Source organism: Urocampus carinirostris, chromosome 13 (assembly GCF_059441175.1).
Source record: "Urocampus carinirostris isolate Australia breed hairy pipefish chromosome 13, RoL_Ucar_1.0, whole genome shotgun sequence".
Lineage (NCBI taxonomy): Eukaryota > Metazoa > Chordata > Actinopteri > Syngnathiformes > Syngnathidae > Urocampus > Urocampus carinirostris.
The window spans coordinates 21,358,731-21,373,087 of NC_142361.1; the positions used below are offsets into that span (position 1 = coordinate 21,358,731).

The 14,357-nt window shown below is 40.4% G+C and overlaps 1 protein-coding gene and 1 pseudogene across 4 annotated transcripts; both read right to left on the bottom strand.

Annotated features, from left to right (window-relative positions):
- Nucleotides 1-52: 52 nt before the first annotated feature.
- Nucleotides 53-11,123, bottom strand: bag3 (BAG cochaperone 3). Of its 4 annotated transcripts, XM_088351640.1 has the most exons (5): nucleotides 9,192-10,375; nucleotides 6,692-6,807; nucleotides 4,794-5,132; nucleotides 4,295-4,720; nucleotides 53-1,863 (listed from the first exon to the last, which is right to left on the bottom strand). In XM_088351640.1, the coding sequence occupies exons 3-5, from the start codon at nucleotides 5,073-5,075 to the stop codon at nucleotides 1,084-1,086; spliced, it is 1,488 nt and encodes a 495-aa protein (XP_088207766.1). In that variant the 5' UTR covers nucleotides 5,076-5,132; nucleotides 6,692-6,807; nucleotides 9,192-10,375; the 3' UTR covers nucleotides 53-1,083. The 4 variants fall into 4 exon arrangements, with proteins under 4 accessions (XP_088207766.1, XP_088207764.1, XP_088207767.1 ...); XM_088351638.1 differs by lacking the exons at nucleotides 6,692-6,807; nucleotides 9,192-10,375 and adding an exon at nucleotides 10,757-11,123; XM_088351641.1 differs by lacking the exons at nucleotides 6,692-6,807; nucleotides 9,192-10,375 and adding an exon at nucleotides 10,519-10,605.
- A 1,268-nt stretch (nucleotides 11,124-12,391) lies between these two features.
- Nucleotides 12,392-14,286, bottom strand: LOC148354054 (uncharacterized; annotated as a pseudogene).
- Between the last annotated feature and the right edge of the window lie 71 nt (nucleotides 14,287-14,357).

Genomic DNA, 14,357 nt, shown 5'->3' on the forward strand with positions numbered 1-14,357 from the left:
CGTTCCACCACTTTATCCTGGTGTAAGGAAAAGAAAAAATATTAGTCAGGAATACAGGTACTGTCAAATACAATTTATTTCAACAATACCGTTATGACTTGCTTTCAACAATGCATTTGTCGACCAGTCACCACCTTTGATTGACAGTAAGCCACAATTTGTAATTTGTGACGGTAATAAGGCATTAGCGAGTGTTTACTTTGGAGATAAATCATTTCACAAAGTGTTTGTTAAGGTAATTATAATACTAATTTTGACACTTATCAAGCTATAGGGCACTGTCATATTGCACTTTAAGGCAGTATTAGTTTTCTGTGATATTACAGATTGTGGCTTTGGTGTTTCTGCAAAAAACATTCTCACAACCCGTAACTCTTGATTCCTTGTTCGCACAAAGTGCTGATTATCTCACGTCACAGGTCCATTTGTTTCAACATTCATAAATACGTGTAGTAAAATATTGTATGGTGAAATATAAATACTCCATAGATTGCATTGAAATGACATAATACTCATATCTATACACTCAAAACACATCAAAATCGGTGTATCAAATGTTTCCAAAAATAATGCTGATCATTCAGTGTGAGACAGGTCTAATATGAAGTGCAATACCAAAGAAACTCGCGTACCGAAAAGCGGCATCCCTAAGAATTTTTATCATGTTTTTCCCACAAAACAGCTCTGGCATTGTCATAAAGGGTAAATGCTTTTGTGTTGACAGCGTTTCGTAGCGAGTTCTGGTGTTAAGAGCCAAATGTTTGCACTTGCACTGTATACAAATAAATCTGCTGATGACTGGATCGCCAAGAAAGCTCTTATTGAATAAAGACGAAAGGCATCTACTTTGAACATTAAGAAAAATACTTGTTTTTTTTATTGTGTGTTAAAGGCTTCTCAATGAAGCGCAAAGATGAAGGCAACAATGTTACTTTGAAAAAGAATGACAGCACAAAGCTCCCATCAACTATGTGGCAACAACAACAAAAAAATTCAACACTGTTAATGAATGCATGCAACTTTCACAACTACTGTGCAGAGTGTGATCTGGTTCACTATCAAATAAACACCTCCAACCTCTTGTTAGGATATCTCCTTTGCTGTTTCAACATTCTTTTTGGTGATCATGCTGGGCTCTCCTTTCTGCGTCAGGCTGTCTCCTCCAGCCAAGTTCTGGCTGGTATGCTTTGTGCAAGACTCCTCCAGTTGTTCCAGTTCCTCTAATATGGTCTGAACTCGACGGACGCCATCCCTCCTCGCCTGCCGTACGTCTGCGCGGCCTTCTGGATCGACTGAGTCTAACGCTAAGAGCTCTTTGGTCAGCAGTTCCTCCAGTAACAAATATTTCTTGTCATTCTTTTTGCCCTGAAAGTTTTTTACCTCTGCTTCTAGTTTAGTAACCCGCTCGACTATCTTCTGTACTTTAGCCAAACCGGGGTGGACAGGACACTGGGGCGGTTGTTCAACCTCCACCTTAACTGGTGGGACTTCTGTGACAACTTTTTCTTCTTGTGCTTGTGGTTCGGACGACATTTGGACAGTGACATCAGCGGGGTTTTCGTCTGCTTGTTGGGGCTGTGGGAACACTTGCGGTAACTGCTCAGGCTGCGGAGACGCCTGAGGGGATGCCTGGTTAAACTGCTGTGGTGGCTGAGGTGGAGGTTGTTGGACGTGCAGATGCTGTTGAGGTGGAGGTTGTTGGAAGTGTTGCTGCTGTTGCTGAGGTGACGGCTGTTGAAAATGAGGCTTTTGCTCATCATTGTCCTTGTGCAATGGCGGAGAAATTGTGATGTTTTCTGCTTTTTGCGGAGGGCTCATTCTTTCCTTCTCTACTTTCTGAGGTGGCTCTGTCATGGTAATATTCTGCAACGAAGCATAGGTAGAGATATTTAGATATCAGGAAAAAATAAACAACAAATTAGTGTTTTATTACTTCTTTGCTGTTACATTTTCACTTGTTTTACATTGATTTAAAGCAGTGTTTTTCAACGTTTTTGTAGCTGAGGCACACTATTTTTTCATCATGAAAATGTTTAAAATTAATTACCTGGACTAGTTTTATTTTTTTTGTTTTATTTCATTTTTTAAGCTTAAATTATTATATTAATTTAATTGACAGCATAAGGTATTTCTTATCATTTTAGGTCACCATGGCACAGAAGGTAAATACAGTTTTTTTTCCTTTAGGTTAATAATTTGGCTGTAATACTGGATTTTACAAAATAATTTTGCATTTTTAATGCGTTTTTAATCTTTTACTGTAGTAGTTTTTTAAATAACTCAAAAATACTTAAAATGAGCAACAAATATTTGCCTGTGGAACAATTTTTTTGACAACATGGTAACTTTTTGCTTTTTGTGTGAAATAAGAAAATGATTAAAATAAGCAAAATACGTGTAAGATTTGTACTTAATTTGTTTTGTTTTAATCATTTTAGTAGTCTAATCTTAATGAGCTTCTTCAAACAAAACAAGTTATTAAATATGTAGAAGCCTAAATGTGCCATGATTACTGATGTGACTCAGCTGTGCTCGCTCTTTTGGCACCAACTGCCGCGGGTTCTGATTGGCTCCCTGTCAGTATTTGAACCCAGTCCTGTCTGTCCCCTGTTGTCAATCCGTCTGTGAACCTCAGTGAACACTAGGCAAGCCTTTTTCGACCCTGACTCCCACATGTCCCATTTTTTGCTCCCGTCAGTCTCCGGCTTCGACCCGTTTTGATCCAGACCATGTCTGCTCTCCCTTCCGGGCTTACGACCTTTTTGTCACCGACTACGTTTACTCTCCCGTTATGGCTTACGACTTGCTTACGACCCCGACCACGCCTTGCTCTCCTAGTCCCGGAAAAACTGGCTACCGACCAGTTTTTCCATCCCCTACATCACCATCGCTCGCTACGGAAGTTCCACTTCCGCGTTTGGAGGACCATCCGAGTACAAGAGCGACTTGCTTCCCGCGCCCAGCGTACATCCGATTGTGGGCGCAGCCCTTGCTCTCTCTTCCACTAAAACTTGTGGTAAACGTCACGCAAGTGGGTCCTGTTGCCGTTCTCATCCTGACAAAATGTTTGTATGTCATTGAATGTTTTGTTTTTTTTAGTCCTTAGGGTGGCGTAAATAATATGAATGTGTATAAAGTTGTATGAATTTTTTGCAAAGATAACATTAGGCAATTTCCTGCTGAACATTTTTAAACATAACATGAGATTAATCTTTTTTTTTTTGACCCTGCTTTTTAAAAAATAAGAATGACTAAAAATGATACTGAAAATATTATACAATTTTTGAACCCCATTCCCCCTTAAACGGACCGTGTGCATTATTTGAACATAAGATGTTGCTGTATGTGTAGAGCATCAAAAAATAAGTAAGAAAACAAACTACGGCGACTAAAAATGACCAAAACACCATTTTACTTCTCGTTTTTTGCTAAGCCTTTTTGAGGTTTTTGGGTACTAGTAGTAGCAGCAAGATGACAGACAATTATGTCAGCTCATTTTGTGAGGCTCATTTTATGCAGAATAAATGCCAATTTTACAACCTACGCTATTGAAAAACAGACGCGCTTATATGATAATTCATGTATTTTTTCTTATTATTTAATTCAATGTGTGTTCTTCGATGAAGTTGTTTTTACCAACAGAAGATGCTGAAAAAAACACACAATCCCTTTATGGTAAAAACAAGTTGTTACATTTTGGAAAATGATACTCTTATATAGCTGTGACTTGGTCACTTTTAAAATGCAGCTGCCATACAAAAACAGCTGCAGCTGAGATCTCTCCTCTTGTTTTTCTGGTTGGATAGGGCTGTAGCCATCCAAGATTTTGCAATTCAAATATCTATTAGATTAGAATGTTAATTTCTTATAAAACCAGGAGATTAAAATAAATGTAACTTAATAAACTGCAACCACAACTGTGTTTCATTTTTAGATGATCAATATTTGGCTGAAAAACCAGGCTGCTTGTCAATAACACTCCCGGATAATCCCAACTAAGCTAGTTCCAAATTAAACTAGTTGCAATGTACAGAAAATATTTCTGAATCCAGGCCAGGGACTGAACATATCGTCCACCCCTATCGATAGCATAAGTAAACAAGAGGAAAGGGCAGAAGGTCTTGAAACTCATGAAGGCATAGCTATGGAAGAAAAGTGCTCTGCAGCAGAAATGGTCTTTACTATTCATTGAATTGTGTCCATACTAAAACATTTAAATTGATCTACCAAAAATCAATATATAACCATACACTAGCTGTTTTATAAACAAACAAATAAATAAGTGAATGAGTACCTGAGGTTTTTCGCTCAGCACCTGTGTTACAACAGGTGACTGACTTCTAAAATTAGATGGCACGTGGAAAGCAGCAGCATCTCTGTGCTGAGGATACAATACAGGGGAAGCCCTCTCTCGAGGAGGCTGAATTGCTGTCTGAAAGTCAGAAGTATCTCTGTGCTGCGGATACAATACAGGAGAAGCCCTCTCTCGAGGGGGCATCATCGCAGTTGAATAGTTGGGCCATTCGTCCTGCTGAAGGCGCTGGAAGGGTTGCTGATGCTCAGAATAGGGGACACGCTGACAGTGGACAGATGGATTTATCTGCGGCTGTGCTTGCATTTGGCCTCCTCCACCCTCATGGATCACTGGAATTGGGATGTAGCCCGCTTGAAGACCGGTGCTGCTGGGCCGTGGGAGTTGGTTATGTGGGCCAGAGTAAACCTTTAAAAAACAATTTGATAAAGGCAATTAGATGCATACAGGAATGCAGATCTTGTTATAGGAATCGACCGACCTCCGCTGTTTGAGTTACGGGTGTGCTAGTTTTCCCAGGTCCAACAGAGCAGCTGTCACCAGGTCCATGTAAAGGTGATCTCGGCCGACAATGAAAGCCCGGCGTCGGGGAAGGTATCCGTCCCTCTGTCCTGATATTCTTTGCAGCGGTTGGTTGGATAAACGAATAGCACGGATGCGGTTGTTGCTGTTTGAGATCTGCACCCTCGTGGAAGACTGGGATTGGGACATATCCTGGACGGAGAATGGGATACTTCATCTCTTTCACGAAGGTCTTCTGCATCTCCTCAGGGCTGGGTTCTGGTGGTTTGCTGGGTCCATTTGTGGACACTTCTCTCACCTGAATTGCACACAACATAATGAAATGTAATTGACAAACATGACCACGGGAAAATATAATATATTCAAATGGGGCATTAGTAACCAAACAAACTCAGTTTCAACCTCTCAGCATTCATTCTAAACATCTTGTTTTTTCAGGTGTTTTCTAGTAATTGCGTCCAACATTAAAAATAGAGATGCGTTTGCTTAGGTAAGGGCAATGTCTGCATTGCTGTTTTGGACCTTATTAATATTCAATTCTCTACTCCTCCATATGGACATTTAAATTAAATTTGAATTTGTCCACCTTGAAGATCAATGCTGTTGTACACTCTTCACATAAGAATATTTGAATTTGTCCAATGCACAGAATTATCAATTCAAAATCATGGTTGAAAAAGCGAGGGAAAATAACAAACAAAAAGAGCCTACAAATGTCAACCCCCACTAATTCAGATCAGTGAGGCCCATGTTTTAACCGTTCTGTCACTGAGCTTCGTTCAGAATACTTAACATTTAAGTGCACAATTCTCTAAACCAGGGGTGCGCAAACTTTTTGAGACGCAGGCCGCACTGGGTTAAAAGATTTGTTAGAGGGGGTGGGCAAGGAAGAAAAAAATAATAATAATGATTTTTTTTTTTCCCAATCTCGTCTTCAAGAGACGTCACAAGACGTCTTCAAGAGGTCGTGTTATATGTCGAGTGTCCTTGGGCAAGACACTGAATCCCTAATCCCCCCGATAGCAGGTAGTTAGTTGCCTTGCATGGCTGACGCTGCTATCGGTTAGTTAGTGCGTAAAAGGGAAAAGTGTGAAACACATTGTAAAGCGCTTCAGGAGGTCTTCATTGACTTGAAAAGCGCTTATATAAATGCAAACTATTCCATTCATTCATCTGGCGATACAGAGTCTAAAATCCCATACCTCAACAATACATAAGCAAAAAAGATACGTTTTCGATTCAATTTTTCTCATGCATTTATGTATGAATATACTGTACATCAAGGGTCTGAAAACTATGGCTAGCGAGCCATATATAGCTCTATTCATGAGTACATATGGAGTGGAGATAAAATAATACACATGCAAATCTCATCAATAGCGTTCCATTTCTGATAAGCATGGAGCCGAGTCTAGTGCACACGTAGCTGACATAGCACTGGGATTATAAACATTTCAGTCGACCCTGTCCACCTTAAAATCCGGACTCAAAACTCACCTCTTCAGACCTGCCTTTCCTTGACCACATGCCTCACACACCTCCCCTTTTAACTATAATGTGTTTTATTGGCTATTTATTACTTGCTTGTTTTATTCTTATTTTACTTTTCGTTTATTGTTGTGTCCTACTCGTATGTACAGCGACCTTGGGTGTCCTGTAAGGTGCTTTGAAATACAATGTATTATTATTATTATATTATTATAAGTATAAAAAGAGCATACTCTCCACTGCAGTTAACTGTCAAGGTGTCACACCGACAGACCCCGTTTTGGCCGTTTGTCGCGAAGGAATCCTTTACATGAAAGCTCATTAAACAATTTAGGTTCTCTGTTAGGACACTTTATGATGAAAACCCACAGAAACTGTTTAATATCCAGAGACGACAGCCAAGTAGACAAAGCAATTTGATTGGATGAGCAGGAGGGGTTGGGCGGAGCTTCGGGCACAGTGAACTTCTCTCAGCCCAGCGTAGTCTGCAGTGAAGGTAAATACGTCAGTATCCTCGTTTGCAGTACTTTGTGACATTTTTTATAAAAGAATTCCTTGCACCTTGATTTGAAACACTTCTTTATAAAAAATAAATAAATAAAACGAAGTTTAAAGTGATCCTCAAATATCTTGAGAAATTGTGAGTTTAAAGTGGTATATTTGTGGATATGGGACACAGGCTCCGGCATTATTCTTATTTGATAATTTTTTGTTAAATCGTTTAACGTCACGCTGTAAAATAAAATGCGCAGAAATATTACATTTTGTCTGGAATGCATGTTTGGAGGTTTTGCTGAAATTTCTCTCAAAATATATGGCAAGGCTCTGTGGGTCAAAGCGGTTCCTGACCTCTGCTGTAGCCTACATTCAGACATCTAAATGTACGTGTTATATTTCCGTTTATATCTGTTTATAAATCGATTAATTTCATCGTTTTGATTTTGAAACACTCAGAGGGAAAAAAGATGAACATTTTTTTACCCTTTCTAAGAACTCATCTTGATATTATGCAATAAAAACTCAAAACGCAAAATTGATTAGATAAATATAGTAAATACAGTAAGAAGAAAAACAAGGGACACTGAGGAGAAGAATGGAATAAAAACATTTTTTTATTATTAATACTTTTTACCAACAGATACATTGTAAGTATGTTTTTACCATTTTCATTAAGCAGACCAGATTAAAAATATTGGCAGAACGTATGTGGCTCACAGGCTGATGTTCTAAAAACACCTATCTTCTGATTAGATTAGAGGGTAATATCGGGATTATTCTTGCCATGACCAGAACGGAATCAGGACCCAAATGCGTAGGATTAACCACAAGTTTATTGACAGAAAGAGGAAGGGCAGCGGCCGCAATCCGGTGCTTGCTGGACGCGGGAAGCAAGCTGCTTACACAGTCGGATCGTGATCCGAATACGGGAGTGGATCTTCCGAAGCGGGAGATGGCGGTGTCAAGGACGGAAAAACAGGTCGATAGCCGGGACAGGAGACCAAAAACGTGGATGGGATCAAAAACAAGTCGGAGCCGGAGACAAACGGGGAGATCAGGAACGGCTGAGTGGAAAAACGGGTGGAAAAACGGGACAGGCGGAACGCAGGGTCAAAATGCTTGCCTTGTAACAGCAGAGGTTTGCTGACAGACTGACAAGAAGAAAGTGACAGGATTGGGCTTAAAAAAGGACAGGTAACCAATCAGGTAGCCCGCAGCGGCTGGCGCCAAACGAGCGGGCACTGGTGATCTAAATCAGTAATCATGACAATTCTGCTGCAAATATTAGGTAATAGGTTATATTTCTTTTTCTTTTCTATAAGCGCAGATGTCCTTTTGGTAAAAAAAATAAACAGGTTTATTATGAATGTACTGTCGAGGCTTTCGGCATTATTGTTTAAGGTTGCCAACTTATTTTTGGTGTAAATTTCATCTAACATAGATTCTAAGGAATATGATTATGACACAAAATGCAAACCCAGTATGCTAATAGATCCCTGCCACTGACTCATGGCATTTGTGTGGATGAGCGCTTTAAAACGATTTTGTATTGTCAACATGACTCAAGTGTCTAAAGCAACTGCCAATGACAGCTCAAGACGGAACACAAGCAACAGGTCTATTCATAGCCCATTGATTTCAGCCCTTGGTAACCACAGACACAAATCGGAAATACGTCAACAGAATAACTGAATTTAAATGCCACTACCATTATGATCCTTAAGACGGGTTCCCTTTTCTATCCATACAAAAGTTTGAAATATCAGGGAGTGACCCTTTGCCCTCTCCCATTTCAGTATGGGCCACTGCAAACATGCAGCAGCATTGCACCCATTTGATCCATGGGCAGCTGTCTTCTTTCTAGCAGCTTCTACGTTTGGCAGCTTCGTCTGACTGACGATTAACAAGTGGCAGCACGCGAGAAGCTTTTTCCTCCCCTTTTTTTTGTCTCCATGCTTCCAGTGCAGAGGATCGGAGACCTTTTTGACTCAAAGAGCAGTGCAAATATATATTATAGTCATATATATATATGTTTAATCGGGGGGAGCCACGCCATTTATTTTAAGACTAAATTGAACAAAACCGCCAAACCCAATCTTCAGACAGAAGCTAATTCGTTAGAGCGTTTTATTTCTCAGTGTGACGTTTGATGATCTGATAAAATCCATGAAGTAATAGTAATGCCTGTGTCCCATTTCAACAAAAATGCCACTTAAAATTTGTTAACCTCGGGTAGTTACTTAAGAACATTGGAGCTCACTTTGACCTTCATTTTTTTCATAAATAAAGGTTTCAGAACAAGGTGTGAGCAGAGTGCTTTAGTAAAAATGTCACATAATATTCCAAATGGGAAGCATATGGAAATATTTACCTTCAGCTATGTGAAGTAGTCACAGTTTATAAGCTTGGTAATGGAGTGGTCATTTTTCGTCCTCTGTTCCGTTTCAGAGATGCTGATCTTCAACATTTTTTAATCTACAATCTTCAAAAGTCCTCAAATGCGTTGTTGAAATTGGACAGTTTTTCATAGCTTGCGCAAACTATACTTGAAAAGAATGTACTTTGTGTGCAGTTGTGAGCACCTACCGCTACCGCTCACCCAATCTTATCACTATGAGTGCTTGGCTGCCGTTTTCAGGTGTTTACAGTTCCTCTGTGGTTTTCATCATTAAGTGTCTCAGCTGTGGACCTGCATTGCTAAGTGAAGTTCCATATACAGGATACTATAGAGACGTAAGAACAAAACAGGGTCTGTTGGTGTAACACCGTGACTGAAAACTGTAGTCTGGACCCTATTAAGTAAGGCGGGGATGTTTACATAGATTATATTTTACATCTGCCTACATAAAACAACTGAATGTAGTTACGGTGGCGCCGCCCTCAAGCACCAGTACGATGACGCTGATTTTTTTCCTACTGACACTCTGATATTTTTCTTGTTTACTCTAAAAACCAAGCTGTACTTGCAACAATAACATAAAATATTGAAATCACAGTGTCAGTTAATATGCTCATTTTTGGTTGTGTGTCACCAGTAGCGAATGGTAGGCAGTGCGTGGGGATAGGGCTTGGCTTATACATGGACAACAAAATCAACGAGGCAAACGTAAACAAAGAATTTACAGTAAAATTATTTTTGCAATACACCATGCCTCGAGAAAACAATGTCTTGGACATTATCCAAAAAACGAAATGGAAATATTTGAATGGTTTGACAAACAATAAACAAAATGGATATGGAGTGTCTCAACAATTAGTTTCCGAGCTATCAATATTGCACAAGCTAAGAAATGGGAAGGGTTCACTGCCTCCGCAGGTTGGTGTACACATTATCATCTATTTATTTTATTATGTGGCTATTTCAGGAAGATTTAGGGGGTCGGCTTCAATGCGAGTAAATATGATAATTTGTAATTATATAGTTACTTTTAGAATAATGCGCTGCTTTTGGGTGGGCAACACAATTACTTTTTAGATAATGTACCTAGTAACTAATTACTTTTTTTTCTTCACTATCTCGAGCCATACATTCCTGTCCCCTGTTTCAATGCATATGAGATAATACACAGTAATACAAACGACAGCCTGGTCACGGTTGGTTCTGCGTCAAAGCCTTGTAGGGGAAAAGTTTAATATGAAGGTATCGCAGTGCTCGTCGCCATAGAAGAACTGATATTAGAAGTCAAGGTGGTCTTTACATATACTGCAGCATGAGTCACCGAATAATTATGGAGTTAGATCAGCACTCGGAGACAAAACAGGGTTGGTGAGCCGTTCTAAAAGGCTCGTGATGTGCGTGAGGGGGAGTAAAGGGGGCAAAACGCGCACTCGCTAAGTGCGCACCTCGGATCATTTACTGGTGGTATGCATCAAACGCAGACGACATAACGCACGCATCTGCTTCTCCACGCGTCAACTTTATCACGCCTTCGTTACCTTTTTCGCGTCGTGTCGAGGGTCATTCCAGGTTGTAGTTCGGTTGTTATGATCCACGAAAAAGGGCCAGCCGGTTTGAGGGTCAATTTTGACTTCCCATCCGAGCGGTAAAGGGTCGCTGTCGTTATTCGCCATCGTGGTTGTCGGCGACTGCGTCTTCATGTCGTTCATGTTTGTCGCTGCCCTGCACTGAGACATTTAATACCGGCGACTGACGCTTTAAAAGATTCCTTCAAGTGACGTGGAAAAGTGGGCTGGAAGTTTCTCGAAATAGCTGGGTTAATGCCGGGGGCGGACAGCGCTGGATACAGAGGCATGGCTTCGATAACCAATGTCGCTCTGCACACCCCAAGCCCCAACAGACGTGCACGAAATAAACAGTTTCATCATTTCGGAACATGGGCTCGCTTACGCCATTATATTTGTTTTTCCCGCTAGTTGTTGTAATTATAACACCTGATGATATTTTAAAATTTAATAATGGAGGTTTATTTAAAGTTTTGTCACTGCACGTTAAATATATATATATATATATATATATATATATATATATATATATATATATATATATATATATATATATATATATATATATCTCATCTCATCAGCCGTACCGCTTATCCTCAGTAGGGTCGCGGGGGGGGGGGGCTGGAGCCCATCCCAGCAATCATCGGGCAGTGGGCAGGGGACACCCTGAACTGGTTGCCAGCCAATCGCAGGGCACACAGGGACAGACAACTCATTCGCTCATTCACACCTAGGGACAATTTGGACCGGCCAATTCACCTGAAATGCATGTCTTTGGAATGTGGGAGGAAACCGGAGTGCCCGGAGGAAACCCACGCAGGCACGGGGAGAACATACAAACTCCACACAGAAAGTCTGGAGCTGGATTTGAACCCACGACAGGTTCCCGTGACATGAACTGTGCCGCACAAGCATATATATATATATATATATATATATATATATATATATATATATATATATATATATATATATATATGTCAAAGTAAAAATATGTTGTGCTCCATAGAGAATTACAGATTTTATTCCGATGATTGCATGTTGTTTTGTTTTTTAGCTGTGAAAGTTGTTCTTCACCACCCTATCCATATAACGGCTTGGCAACTCAAAATGTTGAAAGAGCCTTATTGGACGCAAAGACAAAAAAACATGCTCGAAGCCGCAATAATTATAATTCTTTATACAAGCCTTATACGGAAGGCAACATGCACTATGTATATTCATTGGAAAACATTAAGAGTGTTTGTTCTCCCACAGACACCATTTACATTTTCCATCATCAAACATTTTGAATGCACCTGGGTGCCACGAGGGAGACCATATAACACACACACACATATATATTATATATATATACAGTATATATATATATATATATATATATATATATATACACATGCTATTTCTCCCACTTAGAAATCATGGAGGGGTCTGGAATATTCATTGTAGGTACATGGCCAATGTTAGAGAGAAAAACTAAAAAGAAAAATCCAAAAATCACAATGCATGATTTTTTAAACGATTTATTTGTGTTATATAGCTGCAAATAAGTGTTTGAACACCTGAGAAAATGAATTTTAATATTTGGACAGTAGCCATTGTTTGCTATTAGAGACGTTTCCTGTAGTCTTTCACCAGATTTGCACACACTACAGGAGGGATCAAGGCCCTCTCCTCCACACAGATCTTCTCTAGATCAGTCAGGTTTCTGGGCTGTCGCTGAGAGACACGAAGTTTGAGCTCTCTCCAAAGATTTGCCACCAGATTGGGTTCAGGTCGGGAGACTGGCTGGGCCATGCTAAAACCTTGATATGCTTCTTACGGAGCCACTCCTTGGTTTTCCTGGCCGTGTGCTTCTGTTCGTTTTCGTGTTTGAAAACCCAGACACGACCCATCTTCAATGCTCTGTCTGAGGGAAGGAGGTTGTTCCCCAAAATCTTACAATACACGATCCCAGTCAACCTCTCTTTAACACAGTGCACTTGTCCTGTCCCATGTGCAGAAAAACAACCCCAAAGCATGAAGCTACCATCCCCATGCTCCACAGTAGGCTTGTTGTTCTTTGGATTGTACTCCTTATTCTTTTTACTCCAAACATGCTTAGTGGAATTGTGACCAAAAAGTTGTTTTTTGGTCTTATCTGGCCAGAAAACCTCCCATGACTCCTCTGTATCATCCAAATGGTCATGTGCAAACTCAAGACTTGCCTTGACATGTGCTGGTTTAAGCAGGGGAACCTTTCGAGCCATGCATGATTTCAAATCATGACATCTTGGTGTATTAGCTACAGTAACCTTGGAAACGGTGGTCCCAGCACTTTTCATTGACCAACTCCTATCGTGTAGTTCTGGGCTGATTCTTCACCTTTCTGAGAATCATCGAGACTCCACGAGGTGATTTCTTGCATGGGGCTCCACTCCGATTAAGATTAACAGTCATGTTTAGCCTCTTCCATTTTCTAATGATTGCTCCAACAGTGGACCTTTTTTCACCAAGCTGCTTGGCAATTGCTCCGAAGCCCTTTCCAGCCTTGTGGAGATGTACAATTTTGTCTCTGGTGTCTTTGGACAGCTCTTTGGGTCTTCGCCATGTTACAAGTTAAAGTCTTACTGATTGTATGGGTGGACAGGTGTCTTTATGCAGCTAACGACCTCAAACAAGTGCATCTGATTCAGGATGATACATGGAGTGCAGGTAGACTTCTAATGGGTGGACTAACAGGTCTTTCTGGGTGAGAATTCTAGATGATACACAGGTGTTCAAATACGCATTTGCAGCTGTATCACACAAATACATTTATAAAAAAATTATGCATTGGGATTTCTGGATTTTTATTTTTATATTATCCCTCTCACAGTAGACACGCACCTACCATGAATAGTTTACACCCCTCCATGATATCTTAGTGGGAGAAATAGCAAAATAGCAGGGTGTTCAAATATTTATTTCCTTCGCTAAATATATATATATGGGCAGCACGGCGGCGCAGTGGTTAGCGCTTGTGCGGCACAGTTCATGTCATGGGAACCTGTCGTGGGTTCAAATCCAGCTCCAGACTTCCTGTGCGGAGTTTGTATGTTCTCCCCGTGCTTGCGTGGGTTTCCTCCGGGCACTCCGGTTTCCTCCCACATTCCAAAGACATGCATTTCAGGTGAATTGGCCGGTCCAAATTGTCCCTAGGTGTGAATGAGCGAATGAGTTGTCTGTCCCTGTGTGCCCTGCGATTGGCTGGCAACCAGTTCAGGGTGTCCCCTGCCCACTGCCCGGTGATGGCTGGGATGGGCTCCAGCCCCCCCGCGACCCTAATAAGGATAAGCGGTACGGCTAATGAGATGAGATGAGATATATATATATATATATATATATATATATATATATATATATATATATACATATACATATACATATATGTACACACACACACCTTCCCCTATGATTTTGTATTTTCAAACATTTCTAAAAAAGCTGCTAAGAGTCACTGACGTAGTGTTAGAGTTCCACATGTAGCTTTTGAGCCGTAGGTTGCACGACACAATACAGCAACATCTAGTGGACAAATAATCCAAATTGTTTC